This window comes from Sebastes umbrosus, chromosome 3, assembly GCF_015220745.1.
Source record: "Sebastes umbrosus isolate fSebUmb1 chromosome 3, fSebUmb1.pri, whole genome shotgun sequence".
NCBI lineage: Eukaryota > Metazoa > Chordata > Actinopteri > Perciformes > Sebastidae > Sebastes > Sebastes umbrosus.
In genome coordinates, this window is record NC_051271.1 from 27,049,210 (window position 1) to 27,071,752 (window position 22,543).

General features: G+C 43.9%; 1 protein-coding gene across 7 annotated transcripts in view; it reads right to left on the minus strand.

Moving 5' to 3' along the window:
* Positions 1-1,859: 1,859 nt before the first annotated feature.
* Positions 1,860-22,543, minus strand: part of crebbpa (CREB binding protein a) — a 59,244-nt gene continuing 38,560 nt past the window's right edge. For 3 of the 7 annotated variants that reach the window (XM_037763748.1, XM_037763747.1, XM_037763753.1), the window contains 24 exons: positions 22,394-22,531; positions 22,106-22,223; positions 21,772-21,943; positions 21,114-21,176; positions 20,518-20,639; positions 19,861-20,073; positions 19,221-19,526; positions 18,730-18,909; positions 16,302-16,479; positions 15,447-15,565; positions 15,027-15,266; positions 13,850-13,938; positions 12,825-12,905; positions 11,661-11,717; positions 10,356-10,433; positions 10,194-10,261; positions 9,613-9,763; positions 7,993-8,139; positions 7,792-7,905; positions 7,496-7,661; positions 6,733-6,900; positions 6,263-6,424; positions 5,740-6,021; positions 1,860-5,449 (listed from right to left, as the gene is read on the minus strand). In XM_037763748.1, coding sequence (XP_037619676.1) covers positions 3,161-5,449; positions 5,740-6,021; positions 6,263-6,424; positions 6,733-6,900; positions 7,496-7,661; positions 7,792-7,905; positions 7,993-8,139; positions 9,613-9,763; positions 10,194-10,261; positions 10,356-10,433; positions 11,661-11,717; positions 12,825-12,905; positions 13,850-13,938; positions 15,027-15,266; positions 15,447-15,565; positions 16,302-16,479; positions 18,730-18,909; positions 19,221-19,526; positions 19,861-20,073; positions 20,518-20,639; positions 21,114-21,176; positions 21,772-21,943; positions 22,106-22,223; positions 22,394-22,531 — 5,701 coding nt within the window. In that variant the 3' untranslated portion in view covers positions 1,860-3,160. The remainder of the gene's footprint in view (positions 5,450-5,739; positions 6,022-6,262; positions 6,425-6,732; positions 6,901-7,495; positions 7,662-7,791; positions 7,906-7,992; positions 8,140-9,612; positions 9,764-10,193; positions 10,262-10,355; positions 10,434-11,660; positions 11,718-12,824; positions 12,906-13,849; positions 13,939-15,026; positions 15,267-15,446; positions 15,566-16,301; positions 16,480-18,729; positions 18,910-19,220; positions 19,527-19,860; positions 20,074-20,517; positions 20,640-21,113; positions 21,177-21,771; positions 21,944-22,105; positions 22,224-22,393; positions 22,532-22,543) is intronic. The other 4 variants (XM_037763752.1, XM_037763751.1, XM_037763750.1 and 1 more) reach the window with 4 other exon arrangements.

The following is a 22,543-nucleotide window of genomic DNA, read 5'->3' on the forward strand; positions in this document are numbered from 1 at the left end:
TATCAAACCTGGCCCACGAATTTACGGAAGGAAGACTGTTACTTCATCTTGGCATTACTTCCAGCCACATAACCAAATGTATCTTTTAGTATCTGAGAGAAATGTTTGTGACTGAGGTCACATAGTGTATATTTATCCCAGATGTTCCTCATTTGTTCTTGAAGCACAGACCTCTTGTGTTTACCCTCTACCTGTCTTGGTCAAGTAGTAAAACATATAGTCCCTTTAGGACCTGAGAGCCAGTAACTATTATGTCAGGGTTCAGCAACCTGCGGCTCTTTAGCTCCTCTCCAGTGGCTCCCTGTGGATTTAAAAAAATGGAAATGAATGTTTTTTGTTTACATTTTCATTTTTATTTATCATTTTTGTAGGTCTAATGTATGATGGTACGACAGATTATTAGGGCCACATTGAGTAAAAATAAATAAATCTGAGATTTCGAGAATAAAGTCATAGGTTTACGAGAAAAAAGTCGTAGTATTATGAGAATAAAGTCACAGTATTATAAAGTAGTAATTTTATGTGTTATTTTCTTTTTTTCTCATTAAGTTATGACTTTATTCTCATAATATTACGACTTTTTTTCTCGTAAAGTTAGGACTTAATTCTCATAATTTTTCCTCGTAATATTGTGACTTTATTCTGGAAATCTCAGATATTTTTTCCCTCAATGTGGCCCTCCGTAGTACATTTGGACTTTGGCCCTCACTGCATTAGACTTACAGTATATACTATACACTTTTTTTTGCCTAAAATGTCTCTTTTGATAGTAAAGGTTGCTGACCCCTCAATTAGGTCCTCAAAGAAAAGACAAAATGTTATTATTCTAAGGAATATAATACTGCTTTAACTTCGCACCATCACAAGACATGTAGGAACTGATAGTATATATGTTGTCTACTGACTTTACTCAGACCATTTACATGTTTTTATTATATTTCCTAATTTTAGAGTATTGGAAATGTCTGTGATTAAACTGAGATTAATACTACAGGAAGTATCATCGTGTTTTAACACAGGATACACACATACCGACTTTAACCCTCCTTCCTTCCATCCTTACTTACTTTAGCTATCATGTGTCTAAATCTATTTATGAGCCTAAAATCCAGACAGTAATCAAGATTTATTTATTTATAGTACTTTTATAGAAAAGCCCTGTGCTTTTATCCCACTTAAAAGACACTTGCAAAGCTTATGATTTAAATTAGAGGTTGGGACTCACTCATTTCCATTACACTTTGATTTTAGAAATATTTAGAATTGAGCATTTTATAAGTGACTGTTTTCTAATCAATAACAATTCCTTTCAAAGGTTCAATATATTTTGTTTGTTTTCAGTTTTTCCATTGGTATAAGAGTCTTTAATTGTTCCATCTTGACTGGGTTTTCTAAATTTAGTGATAGGCCTATTCATTAATGCTTTACAATGGAAGTGGTTGACTATCAAATAAAGTTTACCCTCCACCACATCCCTGCTAGTAAAATGGTGAGGTTACTTTAATTACCTTTTTCAGTATCGGAAATGTGAGCTTTCTGTGCGAATTGCTGCATCACTACTCCTTCACTTTACTAAACATTCAACTTAACACTAAACACTTCAAATTCACCCACTTTTTCAATCTGTAGAAATTCAGATGCAGAATTAAGTTATAGCAAAATAAAAAAGGAAATTGATTCATTAGAAATAAATGGTATTTTAGGGCAGAAAAGTGGAGACACGTGACTTCAACCATAGTCATATGGTTGAGGGACACTTCTCTGATCACCTATTACCTATTTTTAAACCCAGCGTTAACAGAGACTGGAAAACGAAAGCAGAAACAAATGAACACAAAGTAGTACACAGGAGTGATGCCTCATTATTCAGTCAACAGAGTACTGGAGTTATTCTGCTGCACACAGTTTATTTAACAATATGGTATATAAGTAAGAAATGAGTCTTTTAACCAGTTTATACAGTGATTTCATTCTCTCTTCCTTATATTTATAGTATTTTGCTTAATAACTTGATTTACAATAGGAGAAAAAGTAAATCCCCCTAATTCAAGTTTTTGTGAGAGAGGAATGAGGGTTGATAACATTTAGTTTTTCTCAGGGTGAATCTCAAACGGGCCCTTCATCCCCAGATAGCACACAGCTTAGTGTAAAATTTAGAGGATGTGGCGTCATCAGAGATGTGGCCTACAAACAACCGGTGATCATTCCACCTCAGCTTAGGGGGCTGGTCTCTTTCTCACGCTCTCTTTACACTTTACAACATTTGTATGACAAAAAAGTATGACAAATTCTTTTTAATGTCAAAGCAACAATGTTCAACACCTACAAGACAGATTTTCCAAATTCCAGGCCACTGAGATGTAGGCTGCAGTCCTTGTTGTCTGTGTTTGTGAAACCAGTTGGAGCTGTAGTTATTTTAGTGACTGTGAGGGTTTGTGTCGGTGTCTGTGTCGGTGTCTTCATGTGCGCCTGTATACGTGCCCGTGTATAAACAACTGCCGCAGTCCATTTCCTATTTCAATACAACTGAGTGCTCTTCATACACACAAAGAGGAAGGGAGCGGTCCCTGAACGCATCGTCTTGGAGTAATGGTACAACACTAGATTACAATTGCCAGGAATGACAGCTTGAGAAGAAAACGAAAAACCTGGCCCAATTCCCAGACAACTTATTTTACAGTTTCAAAACAAAAAATGCTTTAAGTTTCTTTTCCAAAGGTACAAAATAAAAAGATATGAATAATATAATGCAATTGTACATTTTCTTAAAAAAAGAAAAAAAAGAAACAAGAAAGGCATGAAACCATACCAAAAAAAAAAACCAAAAATAAATTGAGTATTGAACACATTTGGTCTCAACCAAAAAATATATTCTTTGTGATTTAAATTTCATTTAAGAACAAACTTTTAGGAAACAATTACATTCCCTCCAAGTGTTGACTTTTTTTTGTTTTTTTCCCCCGACCAAATTTTCTCTTTTCTTTTTACAACAGTTGAAACTTTTTACATGTCAGTACAAAAAAAAAACGTTCTCAACCTTAGAAAGAACAAACAAAGCCCTCTAACGGGATAAAGAGTCCGAGGGGGAACCAGGAGGAAGAGGGGCGGGAGGATGGGTCCCTGGGAGAGAGATTGTGTTCTTTAGTTCCAAGCAGAAATGCTACAATCCCTCCACAAACTTCTCCAGAGTGTCCCCTGTAGCATCTCCCACCATCCCCAAGTCACTGTTCAGCCCCCCTCTGTTGGGCGTGTTAAGCTGCGGTAGCATGGCGCTTTGTTCTGGTGTCCCCAAATGTCCCTGCTCCATGGACCCTGACAGCGGGCCCCCGAGTCCCGGATGGGGGGAACCCGAGTGGGGTGGATGTGGGTGCTGCGGCGAGGGCTGGGGCTGGTTCTGGACCTGCGGTGAGGGACTGGAATGTGGCCGCTGCTGCTGGGGCTGCTGTTGCGAGGGCGGACAGGGGGACTGGACTGGCGCGGGGGAGCGGACCTGGTTGTTGAGGGCATTGGCTAGTGTGGGCTGGCCGGGGAGGTGGGCTCCACCCTGGGGCTGGCCGGCCAGCAGGTGGGTCTGGGGGCTCATGGGGCTGGGCTGGGCAGGAGAGCCCATCTGCTGCTTGAGGATGGCCTGCTGCTGGGTGGGAAGTTGCTGCTGTTGTTGCTGCTGGAGCAGTCGTTGATGCAGTAAGTTCTTGGTGGCGTCCATCCCCATGCCGGGCTGGGCCATCTGAGCCATGGGTGGGAGCTGGCCCATGGGTCCCCCAGCGGCTCCTGAACCTGCCTGCATGGCTATCTGCTGCTGCTGCTGCTGCATGCGGAGCTGGGAGTACGTAGCTGCTGTACCCTGCGCTTGAGCAGGGAACTGGCCAGGATGGCCCTGAGGCATCACTCCCTGTTGCTGCTGCTGCTGCTGCTGCTGCTGCTGCTGCTGCTGTTGTTGTTGTTGTCTTAAGAGCTGCCGACGGTAGAGCTCCTGGATCTGGGGGTTGGTGTTGTGTGCTACGTTTATCAGCTGCCCTTGACCCCCTAATGTCAAGGCCTGCACAGGAGGCTGCTGAGGCTGCTGTGGGGGCATCCCCGGCCTCTGCACCGCACCCCCTGGCATGGCCATGGCCTGCATTGCTGGCAAGCCGGGCTGCTGTTGCTGACCTGCCTGCTGCTGTTGCTGCGGCTGGTTGGCATAGAACTTGGCTGTTCGCTGTTTGATGAAAGCAGCCATGAGCTGAGGGTTGGATTTGAGGATGTTGAGGACTTGCTGTTGCTGCTGGGGTGAGCTGGGAGACTTGAGGGTGCGGAGAAGGTCCTGCAGGGCATTGGGTGCAATAGCGCCGGGTCTCTGGGGTGTTTGTGGCCGGACGCCAGGCTGCTGTGGAATCAGCATCCTCTGGCCCGGCTGAGGTTGCGGCCCTGGGGTCATCAAGGCTCGCTGCATGGTCATGGCCTGCTGTGGGGTCTGGCCAGGGACAAGGCCTGGTTGTTGAGTCTGAGCTGGCTGCATTGGCCCTGCAGCTCCAGGCCACTGACCTGGGGGCATGCCCGGTTGCATGACCTGTGGGCCCCGGGGCCCAGGCACCATCTGCATGGTCGGCTGCATTGGTCCAGTCATGCGCTGCTGCGGTTGCTGGGGGTTCATGGGTAAGCCGTTCACGACCCGGTAGTTCTGCTGGTTCTGCTGGGCCTGTGCCATCATCTCGATGTGCCGTGCCATCTTGACTGCAGCGAGGGGAGGCTGAGGAGGCTGTGGCGGCTGGGGGAGAGGGGACTGCTGCTGGTGTAGAGGGGACGCCTGGGGCCCGGGCTTGCCCTGGGACACTGGTGTTTGAGGCTGGCCATTGCGAGGTGCGTTGGGGAAAGACGGGGACATAACGCCTGCTGAGTTGGGGGTCTGCGGCTGGTTGGAGAGCGGCTGCTGGGGAGTCTGAGGAGTGTTGGGCTGGGCATGGGGAGTGGGAGTGCTGGGGGCAGCGGAGGCCGGCGGGGACGGTAGCGGCATGGTTCTGCCTTGCATGGTGGCCATTCTTCTCCTCATCAGCTGGGCCTGCTGGAGCCTGTGCTGCAGCTGCTGCTGGCGAAGCTTGTGCTTGATGTTCAGGCAGAACGGGACAGGACACTTGTTCTCCTGACAGTGCTTTGCGTGGTAACAGCATAAAGCGATAAGTTGTTTGCATACAGGGCAGCCGCCGTTGGTTTTGCGCTTGCAGCCCTTGGTGTGCTGCACCACTCGCTTCATCTTCTGGCAGGACGGCAGAGAGCAGTTGGCGTTGCGGCACTGACAGGCGTGGACCAGGGACTGGATGCAGCGTTGGATACTTAAGCGCCGGCTCTCCTGTGGGCTCTTGGAGGCCTCTCCACTCTGGCTGTTGCTGTCGTCGTCCAGGCCAAGACCCCATTTCACCATCTGGTGTTCGTGGCCCTTCACGTTGTAACAACTAATGCACAGATCAAAGTCCTGCAGAAAAGGGCAGACGGGACACAGTAATTAACACAAGTCTGACCAAGTCTGACAGTTTTGTAAAAAGTTTTACAAACATACTTGTGCTGTTAAGAATATTTGTATTTGATGTAGTACATTAATGTCATTCCTGATTTATTCTCTTCTGTCCTTGACTGTAATTAAACACTGACAGACTTACCCTTATCATTTTTTTACAGTGTTATTCTAACAGTTGCTGACACAGGAGTAATTCCAGTGTAAAAACACAACACAGCTTTATAACAGTAGTGATAGTAGTAACTCACCTCGCACACAGTGCAGTGCCAGCGTGTCTCCACATGGTGCTTGCACTCGTTGCAAGTGTAGACAAAGCGGTCCTGTCCCTGGTTGTGCAGTTCAACCAGCATGCACATGGTGCTCCACTTGCACCTCCTGAGGGAGCTGAACTCCCAGTGCTTGTCCCTGGCCAGAGTCAGGAAGGCATCGCGGCCATCCATCAGGTCACAAGAGAGACCGGGGTCAGGGTCAGCGATGGGCGGCAGGGTATTAGTCATGGTAGCGGAGTGAAGGTGGATCACAAAGAACACCTTCAGCGGAGGAAAACAACACAGAAATAAGAGAGAAGCACAAGCGAAACTGAAACTGCTATTAAAACATTAAAAAATGTACATTATAAATCACTAAATCTAGTATCATTAAGACAAATAGTAAGGAAAAACTATTGCCCTTTATTAACTAACACACAAATGTTTATAAAATTCCTGTTTATCATCAAAATTGCAGCTTAATATCTATTAGAGAAAAATATGAAAACAAAACAAGTCTGACCTCTTTGTGCTTCTCCATGCTGGCGTAAAGCTTCTGGGACAGATCATTGGCTACATTCGGCATCCCAGGCTTCTTCTTATTGGCTCGGCTCACGCTGCCCTTGTTTTTATTGGTCTTCTTGTTGTTCTTCTTCTTAGCGTTTTTGCTGTCACTTGGCGTACCCTGTGGGAGATACGCAATGACCGATATTAAAGAAAACAGCTCATTAAATTAACACTATGTTGATTATTGACTGAATCTCTCCAGCTGTCAAGCTAGGACTTTGGTTTTGGTTATATTCAATATGCCATGTGTTCTTCAGTTACACTGTGTTGAACTTTGTTGTCACCTTAATTCAACTTCTCGTTAGAGATCATTAAAATTCAAATGTGTTGACAACGATATTCCAAGGCTTATAAAGGAGTGGTATATGAAAGAATGTTAGTATCTATAGCTAGTACGACATCATCAAACCACGACAATGTTCGCACCTCAGGGGTTTCAGAGGCAGCCGTGTTCTCCTCCTTCTTCCTCTCCTCTTCCTCCTGCTCCAGCTCCCTGATGCTCTCCTCCAGCACGTTGGGCCAGAAGTCGCCTTCGAAGTACGGCAGCTCATTAGCGCTGGTCAGACGGTCCTCTGTCGCCTGTTTGCAGATATCCTGAGAGGAAGAAAAAACACATGGTTGATTCAAGCTATTCAAGAGGTATTTGAAGTTTTCAGTTATCCAACACGCTGAGCATTTACATGTTTAATGTGTTTGTCTGTTAATGACTGCGAAGTAGCAAATGTGTTCAGACTATCAATTATTCACACAGAAATCTACCTGGAATCATATTTCCAGGAACGCAGTAAATCAAAACGTAACAAGATGACACCCTTCTCCCTTTACAAATTAATAAAGTTTTGCCTGCAAATGTTAATTTGTCCATCTCTCTAAATATTACAGGCCGCATATTCAGACGTAAGACTTGTGTCAGTATATATAAAGGACCAATATGTAATATATTTACTGTAACAAATCATAAAATGACCATGATATGTCATCAGAGATTAAGGAAACATGCTGAATTGAAATACTGGCTTCTCTCACAACAAGGCTACAGCCAGTATGTTCTCCTTGGAAATTTTCATGCCGGTCCGGAACGTCTGTTTTTGTTTTGGCCGGTGTGATCCTGTCCATTGCCAATTTCAATACCCCGTTGCCACATATGAAACAAACTGGCACACAAACACACAAAATGTCTCATCCTTACCTTGTAGTCATGCAGAATCCTCTCTGCAAAGGCCTTGTCCAGCATCTTCCTGTACCACTCCTGCAGTCTCTTGGGCTTGGGGATCTTCTGGTCAGGAGGATGGCAGTGGAAGATGTAGTCGTCTCCTTCACTGGGCGGACACGCCCAGATGTGGCCCTGGGCATACCTGCGGGCATACACAGATCAAAAATAAGACCAAAGAAACCAAATCCCACTGCAAATTTCACACCAGAATCTTCCCCATGTTGTTTGTTTCAAGAGGTGAAGCGGAAAAGGAGCATTAGAGAAAGGCTTACCCGAGTTTCTTGACATATTCTAGATAGCCGATGAGGATCTCGTGGTACACTGCTGTTCGTAGATTCCGAGGTCTGAAGAAGTGAATACTGTCAAGGTATGATATGTAGACCCGTCTGCAGAGGTAGAGAGAGGAAACATGGTCAATTTCACCCATAGAAAGCACCTGAAGTGCCAGTCCTTTATTGTCATGTAGTACAGACCTAGTGTTGGGGAATGAGCATTCAGAGCCGTACTCCTGCACGTGCATGCCAAAGAAGCACACATCCACGCCGTCAATCTCCTCAAAGGCGAAAAGTGCTTTGGTTCTGTAGGGAAAAGTCTCAGGCATCTCACCCGTGTCCACAAACCTGTCGTAATGAAGAAAAAATATTAAAATCAGGGCTTAATAAATCAATTAAAATATTCAATCGCAATTAAACGCATGATTGTACATAATTAATCGTTCATTTTTAATCTGTTCAAAATGTACCTTAAAGGGAGATTTGTCAAGTATTTAATACTCTTATCAACATGGGAATGGGCAAATATATTTGCTTTATGCAAATGTATGTATATATTTAGTATTGGAAATCAATCAACAACACAAAACAATGACAGATATTGTCCAGAAACCCTCACAGGTACTGCATTTAACATAAAAATATGCTCAAATCATAACAAACTGCAGCCCAACAGGCAACAACAGCTGTCAGTGTGTCAGTGTGCTGACTTGACTATGACTTGCCCCAAACTGCATGTGGTTATCATAAAGTGGGCATGTCTGTAAAGGGGAGACTCGTGGGTACCCATAGAACCCATTTTCATTCACATATCTTGAGGTCAGAGGTCAAGGGACCCCTTTGAAAATGGCAAGTTACGCTAATACGTGAAAGAAGTTAGTGGCATTAAAATGAATTTGCATTAATGTATTATTATTGTGTTAACTTTGACAGCCCTAATTAAAATGTGTGAACAGCCTAATGTGATCTCTAGTTAGAAGGTGAAACTAGAACATTTTGTGATATTTGTTCTTGGGTTATTGCCAGCTAAAACATGTCAACACTTTCTACACAAAGATGCCGACGGTGCAAAGCTGTAGATTATATATGATGGTTTCTCTTATTTGGGCAGCGTGTAAAGGTATGTTGCCACAAAAACTTCTTAAAACCTATTTTATAATTCCGTAGGTGTATAATACAGTACATAAGCTATTTTTTTATTTGATTTCGACTATAAAGGCTTCTAGGAAACAGGAGTTGCTCGTGAAGTTGCCTCGAGTGTCGCTGCTTTTAGCGACACTCAAGAGCATAATGGGACAATTCAAGTCAAGTGGCCTTGAGTCAATAAAAAGCAAACAGCCTTAAATCAGTCAACCTGAAGATAACAGGTTCTCAGACGAGGGCCTCCTCCCTGGGATGGGACGAGCATCGCAGACTTTGATCTCGTGTGAGATGATGAAACTGTGAACAACCCTCTGAGGTACTCTGAGGGAGGGTGTGCACTCTATCTTGTCAAACATGCAGGTTCCACGATCACTCTGAGTGGGTATAAACGCTTTATAGAGGGCATTCAGCTTTACATGGCAGGGACAATAAAAGAAAGCTCAGGACAAATACGAGCTGTGCCGGTGCATCTGCAAATCATAGAGGGCGAGACAGGTATCTGATTGTACAACATTACGGCCTCCCTCATCTTGACTGTTGACTCTTTGGTTGTTCATTTATTTGACTAAGGCAAGTTTAGCTGATAAATAATGATCCAGTAATTTAAAGTAAAGTGCTTTGAGCACACCAAAGCATACATGACATACACCCAAGCTCTCCTGTCAGTGATGCTCTCACCTGGCTTTCATGCCTGGCTTCACTTCCGTCGTTTTCTCGGAGCTCGCCACCACTCGCACAAACACCTCTCCGGCCTCTGGGTGGTTCTGTCTCTTCAAGTATTTATTCACACGATCCTCTATGTACATTCCCAATCGTGTTGACTGCAGCCCTACAGTGTACAAACACACAGGAGAAAGTTTTTTAACTTTTCAGGATAAAATAAATGCAATAATAAATGACACATTTGGTACTTAAACAACTACTACAGAAGCCTTCAATTTATGAAAACAAGAAAAGCACTAGAACAGATTTATGTGAGCACCATATGCCATAAAAGGTCAGTATTGTTCTCCAGAGCTACAAACACCAAAGAAAAATACCAGAGAGTCCACAAGACCAACATCAAAAAAACAAAGCCGCCACTGAAGGAAAGCCACAGAGAGAGACATATGCAGCCCATGTGCAGGTGGTTTATATTATCTAGCGTCTTCGGTGCTTGTTAGACAAAACTGCAATAATCTGTTGACATTTTGAACACCGCACGAAAACCAATTGAAGGACCTGATATTTAAAACTCAAAAGTAGAGAACTGAACTAACGTTTTGCAGAGAACTTGTTTTCCTTCCGGGTTTTTGCACCCTTCTTTAAACAATTGTCACAGATGAATCTGGAAATTGAAAGAGAGAGAAGTTAAGACTTATTGTTGCAATTAACACACGTAAAATATGCACATCTATTAAAAGTACGAGTTGACATCTCACCCAGATGGCCAAATGACCTCGTAGTGTAAGACGCATATCTGGTGCATCTTCCGGCCACAATCTTTACATTCAACAAACCTAAAGAAAAGGAAGCAAACAGTCAGATATTTACGCATTTTAAAATCAGATAAAAAGTTCACAGAAATCCTTTCAGTCTCCTTTCAAGGTGTCCCTAAGTAAGACATTTAACGCTACCTGACTCACTCTATGCTACATAAAAAAGTGTAAAAATGCAAAGATCTAGCAGCACTACGTCAACAGCAACTGCAGCACTGTCCAGTTTCTGTTGACGTAGCACTTCTACATGTGCTCTGACTTGGATGACTGATGATTATTCTATGCGTATGAAAATTCTCAAACACTGGTCCAGTTCGAAAACTGTCCGAGTCATGTTCCTGATGGCCATCGTTTGTATAAATGTTGATATCTTAACTGCTGAGGCAGTGAGCAGTGTGCCTTTGTGGGAGGACATCTTATTTAACATTATGTCGCAATGACAATGTGAAAGGCAATCACTGCATATCAAAGAAATAAGAGCCTGCATTCTCTGATGGAAAAACTCTCATTGGACACGCATAGAGGTTTGACACGCAGTAGGTGGCGCTGCCGAGTCGCCCCCCCCCCGAGGCCTCACTGAAACCAAAGTGATTGATCTGAGAGCTCTACAGAGAAAATGTGCAGACTGTGCACCAAAGGCACAAACACAAAGCCAGATGTGGGTGGAAAAAAAAATAACCTTGATGTGATCAGGAGCACGTAAGCGGGAAAATGATTATTCAACACATATGAGACTAACTTCTGAAAAAGCAGCACTGGAAGAACGTGACATTTCTGTCAGTACTAGTTAGGGCTGGGCATCGGTACACGGTACCTTTACGGTATTGCCTGAAATAACCCAGTACCAAGTAGTATCCAAACTTCTCCAGTCAAACGATACCTGCATTCGATCCTTTTTGTACACAGATCTAGAAAAAAAAATGACTATTTGTATGGATTTGCTCGCAGCCAATCAACGCAAGCTACAACCCATACAGTCTGTGGTGTGGTGAAGTTGAGCGCAGTATTTGCCTGTGGCGTCTGATTAAAACAAATGCGGTGGTGGTGGCATTTTAAGCAACTGAATGCATCCACCCACATTAATGGGTATCAAATGGAGAAGAAAAACAAACCGTATCAAATGAAGTACTCTACAGATATTGGTATCACGTTAAGAGTACTGGTACCGGTATCGTATTTTTTAAAACAACACCCAGCCCTAGTATTAGTCCTTCTCTCTGAGAGGGTGTAGGGTTTGTGTCTACTTACGGTTCAGGGTCGAGTACATCGTTCTTCTTCCGTTCGAATTGGTCTTTTGAAATCATCCTGAAGTGTCAGAGAAAAGTAGGTAAAAAGAAAGAGAAGAGGAAGTGAGAAAAACAATTCACACAAAACCACTGGATTTTTTTTATTTTTTCTATCTTCAGTCGGGGGCTCTGTGCGTTTCTCATTGCTGGCCGAGTCTGTGCGGGAGCCACGATAACAATTTGTTCAGTGGTGCTTCAATAATCCATACATAAGACTCTAAAAAACACTACGGTTGTTTAAGGGGCGCTTTCACAAGCCAACATTTAGTCCATGTTAATCGAACTCTGGTGCGGTTCAACTCCTGGTGCGTTTCGTTTTGGCGGTTGTGAACGTAGTAATCGTACTCTGGTGCGGACCAAAAAAAACGGACCAAGGCCGCTTGTGAGAGGTGGTCTCCAACCATTTGCAAGCGAACCAAAGGGCAAAATGCCTGTGGGCATTTGTTGAGATGGTACGTCCAATGTTTGCTTGACAACTGGACCGAGGAGAACATACAGAATATGCTAAATAAAGTCCACAGAAATAGTGACGTTTGTCATTGGAGATAAACTGGAGGAGAAGGGATTTGTGCGCACCGTAGATCAGTGCCGAGTCAAAGTGGAAAACTTCAACAGCAATATATCAAAGTTTGTGATTCCCTGATTAGAAGTGGCAACTCTTGAGACAAAAAAGATAAATCACTCCTTTGTACACGCCCCTCAGCTAATTATTTTTTAAATTATTATTTGGTTCGCTTTAATTTGTGCACTGTGAAACTGAACCAGACTTAACAGAAAACAAACCAAAAGTATAAATTTCACTCTGATTTGGACCAGCCAAAGGGGGTATATGGCTGGTGAAAGCACCCTAAGAAATATATTCGTTGATAAATCCGACATTAAAATCCAATAAATATCAACATCATGCAAGCAACATGTTAACAAGAACAGGTAGATGCTTCTCACAACTGGAGACATTCTCACAATTTTATTAGAAACTGTGCTTAAGTTTTCCAAGGCAAGACTTTGAATATCTATGAGCTGCATGGTCAGAGTTACAGAAAAGTCTCCCCTCACAATATGTTTCTAAACATGCACAACTGCAACTTTTTTCAATAGTGGGTTTATCAATAGCCAGTTTACTTACGTCTGTGGCTGTGCGGGATCATCTCCTAACGTCACACTCTCCCCCTGGATCTCATTGAAGCACTTCTCACAGAAATGATACCTGCAGAAATACAAATTCAACATTCAGCACAATCAACACTCAACAGTTAGCATTCGGCTACTTGTGTGTCCAACACAATTGTGCAGAAAATAACGCTTGTCTTTTATGTTTTATAACAGAGAGTGGGGAATCCCTGAGCTCCCATTGAGAGTGTAAATGGACTGCGCTGCAGGAGCCTCGTGTTGTCTGTCAGGCTGTGCTGTATCACTACTGCTTCTGTGCTGCTCTGCTCTCAAAGTGCAGTTTAAGTGTGAAAAAAGGGGCTGCAGTTACCACGTTTATACAGCAGGGGGCGCAAGGGATTATGGTGCAAGCAGTCATCTGCTGGCTTTCAACTGAGAGGAAAAGGCACTGATGGGCAACGCTGTTTGTGGCCAAAGCTGTTATATTTTCATCAGTTGTACAAGAGAGGGGGCAGCAACGCTGAATTCACTCAGTCCCTCGATGCATGCTGAGCAAAACACAATCAACACGCTGCTTTGTTGCTCTGCGTCCCGATGCTCTTTTGGGTTTAGAGTTTCAGAGTGTTTCCCTGTATGTGTAACACTAGAACCTGGCTGTTAATAAATGTTGTTATGAGCAAAACCATTTTGTAGTCTCATGCCGTGCCAGGACCTGGAGGCAGGGCCATTAGAGCTGTCAGGATGACACTACTGCCTAGATCACAGTGGTCCCTCTAGAGCTACAGAGGAACAGATCCCAGGCTGCAGGGGGGTGATACAGTTCAAACGGCTGCATTTATGGCCCATCAAAACACTTAATGAACAACTTTGCATGCAAATGTGTGACACGTATGAGATGATTCAGTGAGATTAAAATTCCAACTAGTGCAATATAATGTTGTACCCAATTCATAGTTGAGTTTACAGCCACACATAACTGCAAAGGACAATCACACACATTTATGCATACACGCACACACACACACACACAGATGCAGGTACCTGTTCTGGTAACTGTAGTATGTGCCTCCAGTAGGTATGGTGCAGAGCTGCTTGCCATAGCAACAGAGGGTTTGAGGGGAGAACTCGTACTGCAGACACAAGCAAGATGACAAACGTGGTGAAAAAACAAGATTCATTCATTCAATAAATCCTTTGCATCAGGAGTAGAAAAATCCATCAGTCAGAGTTATTATTTCAAGTTTACCCTTTAGTTTCGTATCTAAATTTGACTCATCTTTAGTGCTGGGCGATGCAGACAAAGTACAAAAATATTCACAATCACATGGGGAAAAATAAAACGCATACTCTGAGTTAAATGTAAATAGAGTTAAAGACAGGCATGTAAACTCGTCATGGGTGAAAAAGGTGACAAAGATGGGAACCCCCTGGGGGTTCCTGTCACTTTCATTGATACGACTGCACACTGACAATCTTTACTAATACCCCAGTAGTTCAAGTGTCAAAGACAGACACAATCCTCCTGCGGGGACTGAGGCAGCATTTTGCCCACTGGTAACTTTGGTTAACTATTTTCACTATAAAAATAAGGAACATTTCAAACACTTCTGTATTACGCTGTACGAACACTGAACAACATCTTTCCCAAAAGGCAACAGGTCACTCTCAATAGGTTATAAAACTAAAAAAAGCATCTATTAATGCTATGAAATGGAAAATACTAGTTTAGTAGTTTAATAAAGCAAGACTTTGAGTATCTATGAGCTGCATGGTTTCTGTTTTGAAGCTGACCTGGTAGTCTGACCTAGGGCTGGACGACATGGAGAAAATCATATATCACAATATTTAATACCTCGATATTGATATTGCAACGATATTATAGGATTGACCATTGGTGCTTTCACAAAATATTTACACAATGAGATTGTTGATAAATAATCAGCAATAGTTGCTAGCGGCGCACGGCTATAAGTTTCCAAGCGGAACTCGTGCTTGTGAATTTTGGTTCCGCATTATGTGCATCAATCTTTTTTGTGCTAGCTGTAAAAATAAACGGACTCTGACAGAATAATTCAGTTCCGATGGAACTTTGTCTGCAGACGCACCCATTAACACCCCAAGGTGACAAGCCTGCAGGCCTGGAAAGATGAAGTAAACATTTGATTTTTAGTAATTTGGCAGCCCCGTCACAAAAACGTCTCCATTCATTTCATCTCACCTTCCTCCCGCAGCAGTATCCCAGGCCCTGCATGACAGGGTCGATCTCTGACTCAAACACCTCGGCCAGCTTGGAGCAGTACTTGTACACGCGGGATGTCTTGCGGTTGTAGAGCCAGGCGTTGTTGAACATCATCCAGACATCGTCAACGTATTGCCAGGGCTCCTGGTACTGGCCCGTGTCAAGCTTGCGCTTTATTGTGGAGAGGTCAATTGGGTTCTTAACGATGTCAAAGTAGTCCTGGAGAGAGAAGGACAAATACAAAGTTATAGTGTTACAGACCAAAGAGCTAAAATAGTGCAGCTGAGTAATGTGCGTCCACCAAAACATTTAACAACATTCCGTGAGCAACACTTTATCATTTCAAAGGTTTTGATTAAAGTAAAAACATTAGGTGGCAAGTGCATGTGTGCTACGTACAGGGATACCCAGAAGCATGGGGTCTACTGGCTGTCTGAAGGGCAGCGACTCGGGGTCCTGCCTGTAGAGAGACTCCAGAGTCGGCATCAGAGCCTGGCGCAGCTCCTCTGGCTTAAAGACTGAAAAATGAACAATGGAAAAGGCAAGGTAAGTGATCCAAAATAGAGAAAGGTTAGGGGAAAAGTAAGGTTTAGTGCACAGCAAAACTGTGGAGACAAAAAACAGAGGAGAAAGACTGCTACACGTTTTTTCTATGCTAGACCTTCACAAAGACAACAGACTCCCTGAGCACTACAAAGTACATCTGTTGACCAGGCCTAGTTGCATTTTGTTATCTGTATTACATCACTTTCTGTGTCTAATTATCAAATATTCTAAAAACCAAAACAAAGCGACCTATCAACATCAACACTTAGGTTACATGACTATAGTTTGATATTCTAACTAACACCAACTGAACGGTGAATTGCTCGCTCCATGCCTGTACTAGAGTTTTGATTATGTCTCAATTTACTACATATTGCTCCCTGCCTGCACATCAACTGTAACCGAAACGTTACATTAGTTGGCCTTCAAGTGGGTGTCAGGATTTGTTGGATATATTCTACCAGCAGGTGCACAGCCCGTTCATTATTTGTGTAAAATAATGGCAAGATCAAAGGAGGCTTACGAGAGTCAGTGCCAGACTAATAATGTTTTCATCAGATGTTTAAATGAAACTCATAGTAAGTCGTGACTGTCTCACAGAGTGGGTGTACTAGCGTTGCTGACAGTGACGGAAACCCTCTCCGCGTAGTGAGTGGATCAGTCATAGACTCTACACAGGTTTTATTCATCCCCTGGCATCAGACTCACTTTTCCTCCGTGACTGAGAGGGGGATGAGGAGGCTGTGCCGTTGGCTCCACCCTCTTCCTCTTCTTTGGGTTCTGTCTTCATTTCCGGCTTCTTCTCCTCCGTCTCCATTGCTTCTGGCTTTTCCTCTGGCTCCTCCTTCTTCACCACCACCACCGTTGAAGCAGAGTCTTCCTCAGTCTACAGACGAAAAGGCAAACGACCCATTAAACCACAATCATGTTTTAAAACTCAACACGAGAAAGAGCTGGATGACTGACAGCCTTTGTCTGGTGATCAGAAGGGAAATATGTTTTCATTGTGGTTACTTGAAGTGTGAGCTTGTGTGTCACTGTCAGAAGTTTACGTGTGCATCCCATGCAATTCGCAATCTCTTGATAATATAAATCCTAAGGATGAAGGAGTTTAATTACATGCTTATCACGTAGGTGCAAAGCTATTTAAAAAGCAGCATCAGTGCTACAAAATGTATTCAATAAGGCAACGTTTTGAACCTAGCTGAATCTTCACCTTTTGACCGAGATGAAGATCTGACTTGGTCTATTTGAATCAATTCTGTGGCTTGGAGTCAGTGTGCAGGCTGAAAAATCAAGGATGTAAAGATCCAACTTTTTTTCTCCCGATACAGATTCCAGTACCTCAACTTAAAGGGACTGTTTGTAACTTCTTACACGTATAAATCAATCCGGGTCGGTCTCTCATGCGCGCTCGCGTGTGGCTACGCTGTTCAGACAAGACTCCAACACAAACTACACTGAAGCACCAAAACCGCAAAGTTATATCTACTGAAGCCCGTCTTGCTAAACAGTGTTGGCCACGGACGCGGGGGAGACCGTAGCTTTGGTCTCCAGGGCCGGAGTCTCCGCTGTACTCTGGTCCTCTGCTCCTCTGCCTGCTTGCCTTCACTCACACACGCATTCTCGCTATTTCGCTCCACTCTTACGTGCATGCGCGCACACTACACACTGCAGAAGAGTTAGTTTAGCTCTGAGAATATCTAGTGAATGTACAGTGGATGTTTGTGCAGAAATAAATGCTGCAGCTCCTCCAGACCAACAGAGGTTAAACGTTATCGTCCCCGACCAAAACTCCGGTGTCCCCCCTGTTCTCTCCGGCCGTGGTTGGGAGGCTGAGGCAGGAAAAGCCAACACTAGGATCAGCACTGATTCATGGAGAGACCTTCGTCTGGTCAGCTAACATTACTGCCAAGCAGTTGAAATATAAAGTGATATCGTGGTTTTAGCTGACGTGTGTCGCCTCACTGTTTTGAGCGTGGCTCGTTCATGTCTATTTAGAGCGAGCACAAGCGCGAACCCGACGCTGACTTTCGTTGACTTAACGGCCACAGGTGTCACTGTTAACAAGCATTTCTGATTCTTACAAACAGTCCCTTTAAGGTATCTGCCGATGAGTACCGATTCAATAACCATGCTCTCTTTTCCTCAAATATAAAATTTGTAAACCTCACTGTGTCAAACTCATTGCAATCATTAATATGCAAGGTAACATGAGGCCAGCAGCATGCTAGCTGCAACTAGCACACGAGTCAGGGGCCCACGGTGACTGAATGAGTGTAACTGATAGCGTAAATACGGACCTTTATAATGACAATGACAAAGAAACTGTATTTAATGAGGATGGATCACGCCACGGCTGATGCCCCATCCGCTTAATAAGGTCTCTATCAGGGACGATACCGATCTGACAGATCAGATCATCCCTACTCAAAACCACAAAATTCATTTACACTCAATATTCTTTTTCTCTTTTCTCACCACAACAAAAAGTGGCCAAAGCTTTAGGGCTGCCCCCTCTCGTTTTGATTTCTTTAGTCAAACAGTCATTTTTCATGCTGAATGACTTATTTCTAAGAAACTTATGAGCACATATCTGATAAACACAAGATTTAAAGTGGTGCTTTTGTGTGATTCTCTGTGGAGAAACTCAGTTTCACAGATTTGTCGATTAAATAAACTAATCGATTAGACGACAAAATCACATGAGAGTTAGTCAACTAAGATTTTCTTTGGTCGAGGACAGCCCTTCAATGCTTATCCTCAGATGATGTCCACAGCTGAGAAGATAATTCGCTCCTTGTCTTGTTTAGGTTCAGGTCTACTGATTGTTTAGATTCACTGTCACAGGACAGTTTGGTGACGGAGAAATGAGTTCTGGAGTAGGAATTATGTTTTTTAACAACAAGACCGAGGCCTTTAAATATCAAACATGTTGACTATGAACTGATGAACAAATACATAAAATAAAATAAAAAATGAAGATAAAGCTGATCTGTTCAGGGTATATGAAGCTGTATTTATGATTTTCTGATGAATTATTGGAGAGAGAAATGCACCAATGAGTTAAAAACAGCACGAATCAACGAATAGATGAATCAGTTGACGTGTATTTGAACACACCGCTTCGACCCACCTCCATCTTGGGCTCAGTTTTGCCGCCAGCGGCCTCAAACTCTTGTTGGTCATGGTGTGCCTCCTTTTTGACCTCCTGGACAGGCAGGTCTGCTCCGACATGCTGCGAGTGCAGGTCGGCGCTGGCAGCTGAGGCCGGCGTGGGCACCCGGCTATCCAGACTGGCCCCTGGTTGAGACAGCTGAAACGCAGGGGAGGGAGGAAGACAGAAAAGACATATATGAGGTATTGGCAACAGCTCAGTTGCTTTTTTTTGCATGCAGGGCTGAAACCACGACACAGATGAACACCTCCCATATCGATTTCATTGCTCCGTCTAAGTTGAAAGATGTAACATTCCCATTGTGATGGATGCTACAAACAGTGGTGAAGATGCAGTTATCAGACAGGATGTGGATGGGACAGGTTGGTATATGGCAGTCATAGGGATGGGAGTTTGCAGGGGAGGTGGGGGGATCAGAGTGGAGGGCATGCTGAGGGTCTCAGTCTCACCGGCGTGGTAGGGGGCTGAGGCGGGGGCTGCGTCTTTGCTGCTGCAGGGAGCTCCACCTGGGGTTGGGGCTGGGTGGGGCGGGGCGGGGTGGCACCCGGGGCTGGGGCAGGGCCAGGGAGGGTGGGGGTGGAGCTGCGGCTGGAGGGCTGGGGTTGCGGCAGGTTAGTGCCCCCCCCAGCCGTGGAGGCGGAGGAGGCAGCAGGTGGAGGCGTGGTGTGCAAGGGGGTTTGGGAGGAGGCTAGCTGAGGGCCCAGCGAGGGGCCAAGTGCATTCATGGGGAGGTTAGCGCTCTGCTGCTGCTGCTGCTGGAGAGAAGGACACAAACAAAGGGCAGGCGGACATACGCATACAAACAAACAAGATTAGCAGACAACAAACATAGAGTCAACCAGACAAACACAACACCACACACAGTTTGAGGTTTAGAGATCACCTTGTGATTGGTATGAGAACAATTTAAGAGCAATTAGTGTGTAGTATGATTAGTGAAGGTAGTTTGAGTTCCCCAGCAGCTGTTTGGAATTAGCACACCTTTGTATTAACTCTAAAAAGGATAGCATACTGAAAGTAGCCAAACCAATCAGTTATCCGACATGGTTTACTGCAGCTCCACACCCCTCGCCTCTCTTCATGTCTCACCTGGGTGACGGCAGCCTGTGCAGGTGGCTGGCCCATGCCGGGCCCCACGGTGACATTCATGGCACCCGTTGCAGCTACTGCAGTTGATCCTGGAGGGAACTGGGTCTGAGCCAGAAACTGCCCCTGGCTGGCCGTCTGACCGACCATGTTACCACCACCATGTCCGGCTATCATGGCCTGGGCCTGGGGCATCCTGGAGGGAGACAGCCCCATCTACAAGGCAGAAGAAGATGTTGTTGTCAAATATTACTAGAATAATCAATTCCTGTTTTTGTTATAAAAGAAAAAACAGGTTAGTGTTTTTTTTTTTTAAAGTGCCATGTATGCTTCACCCCATCTAATCTAAAAATTAAATTAAAAATTAAAATCCACACTGGTCTTGTTTAATTTCCTATATGATTCGAAATATTTACAAATGTAATTATTATCCAGTATATTGAATTATTAGTAATTAGTATGTAAGAGATGATGTACAGCGAGCAGGTCATTGTTGTGAAATAAACCCCAACAGGGTGATGCAAAGGGGTTTATTTCAAAACAATGACCCGCTCGCTGTACATTATCCCGCTTATTACACAGCTACTTACTAAAGAAATCAATAATGTGTGTTTGTGTGTACTATGATTTGCGTGCCCCTCTGCCCCCTGCCCTCCTCACCGCTGGGACGGAGCTCATGTTCATTTGCTGTGGGTGGTTCATGGGTGAGGCAGCTCGGGCTCCCATTGGTGTCTGGGTTATCTGGGCGTTGGGCAGAGCCATATGGTTGAACTGGTTGATTCCTGCACAGGAGAGTAGACCACAATGTTCAACGATGGGCAAACACAACTCAACAAGGAGTGCAGAAAGACAACAATCACACACAATCAAAGATAGTTTATACTTTTTTTCTTAAGGTTTCTTTCAGTTCAAGTTAGACCTTTACATGTGTCAACTTTCAGGCAGCTTAAGCTACACAGTTGCACCTATGTAATTAAGCAATTACTTGCACAACCAAGGTGCAGCAGATGGCATCTTTTAACAAAACATTTGTCTCTTCCCGATGCTTGCTTGCCTTTCATGGCATCTTCAGTGAATGTGTTCCGCTTCACTGACACTTTTCTGTATTCAGACTTCCAGATAATGTAGATTAGTATTTCTCCTTTTGTCATAATCATCTTTTCTGTTCCTCTTCATTTGTACATATTCCACATCTCTGTTTTCTTCGTATCTGAATCGGAAATTACCATGTGCAACATGCAATAACCAAGACGTACCTTGTGAAACCTGCATGCGATTCATGATCTGATTTGGCATGTTGGGCAGAGGAACAGGTCCATCTACAAAGCAAAGAGAATAAACATTGAACCAAAAGACAGCTTGAAGGACAACATAACCAACCGTTATGCACGATTTTCCATTTAAGGGTTAAATAATCAAAAACATCTAACATGATAAATGGTTGGATATAGGGCAATTGTCTGGAAATTCAATTAAGAAAACTATGCACCATCTATAGATAAAATAACCAGATGGGAATGTTTTGTTTTTTTTTGTCATTGAATAAAGTACATGACAAATTAAGAAGCCTTATAACAATGATATGCAACATTTGGCCTAATACAACCACAGACATTAAAATTATCTACCTCAGTATAAAGGGTATAGAAAGATCTCTTCAGGTTATCAGTAACGGTATGACCCAACCCTAGCTGGGTAATATGTCAACTTAACCATACAGCTTTGCAGCTGCGGAGAATTCTTTTTAATAACCAAGATGAAAATTTGTGAAACTGCATAAAATATCAGGTACATCAAGGCCACAAATAGTTTTCCAAGGTTTCTAAAACTTGTCATGTTTCAAAAATGTTCAAAGTCAAACTTATTTGAGCTTTACCTGAAATTTTCTGTAAGTCTTGTAAACACTGTACTCACTCTGTGGCCTTGGGCCAAAGGCACTGGGCTGGGGAAGGCTGGGCGGCTGGGTCCCCTGGGCAGCCATAGCTGGCTGGTTGATGTTCTGCTTCTGTAACCTTGAGCGCCTCTTCTCCTCCAGTTCCTTTTGGATTTTATAGATCTTCTCAGCCAGGAAGTGATAGTACTCATCCTGAGGGGAGAAAACGGGTAAGTGGAAGGCGATAGTAAAGTTGACAAAAACAATAAGCATACAGTGTATTTCGTGGCTATGCTAGAAAGGCTTTGTGTGTGGCCTTGATAAGGTGAGCCATTCAAGTTATTTCCTAGTTGAGGCCCGTTTCAGAACGCCTACCCGGCTGTTAGCTGACTCGTACATGTCCCCCTCCACCTTTCTGGCGTAAGCTACCAGGTTCTCCATTCGTCTGTCCTTCAAAGCTGCCGGGTCAGGGGTAGGGAATATGGCTTGTACTCTGCCACAGAAGAAAAGAAATTTGCAGCAATGAATACCTCTCATTTCCACCACTGTACTTAAAAAATGTTGCTTTAAAAGCAGGGTATGAGACAAAAGTCAAAAGAGGGTGACTAACAAGTAGGGAGATTAACAATCATTCTCAAACTGTTACAGTTCTCCAGCACTTACAGTTTGTGTACGAGGTGATTGCGCAGATCCTGAGTGACATGCTCATGCCACGCTTTCCTGGTGCCTGTGGCGGAGATGGGTGATGCTGTGGGTAGGTTGCCCATTGAGCCCACAGCTGACCCGTCTGACAGCAGCTGACTGGAGGAGGAA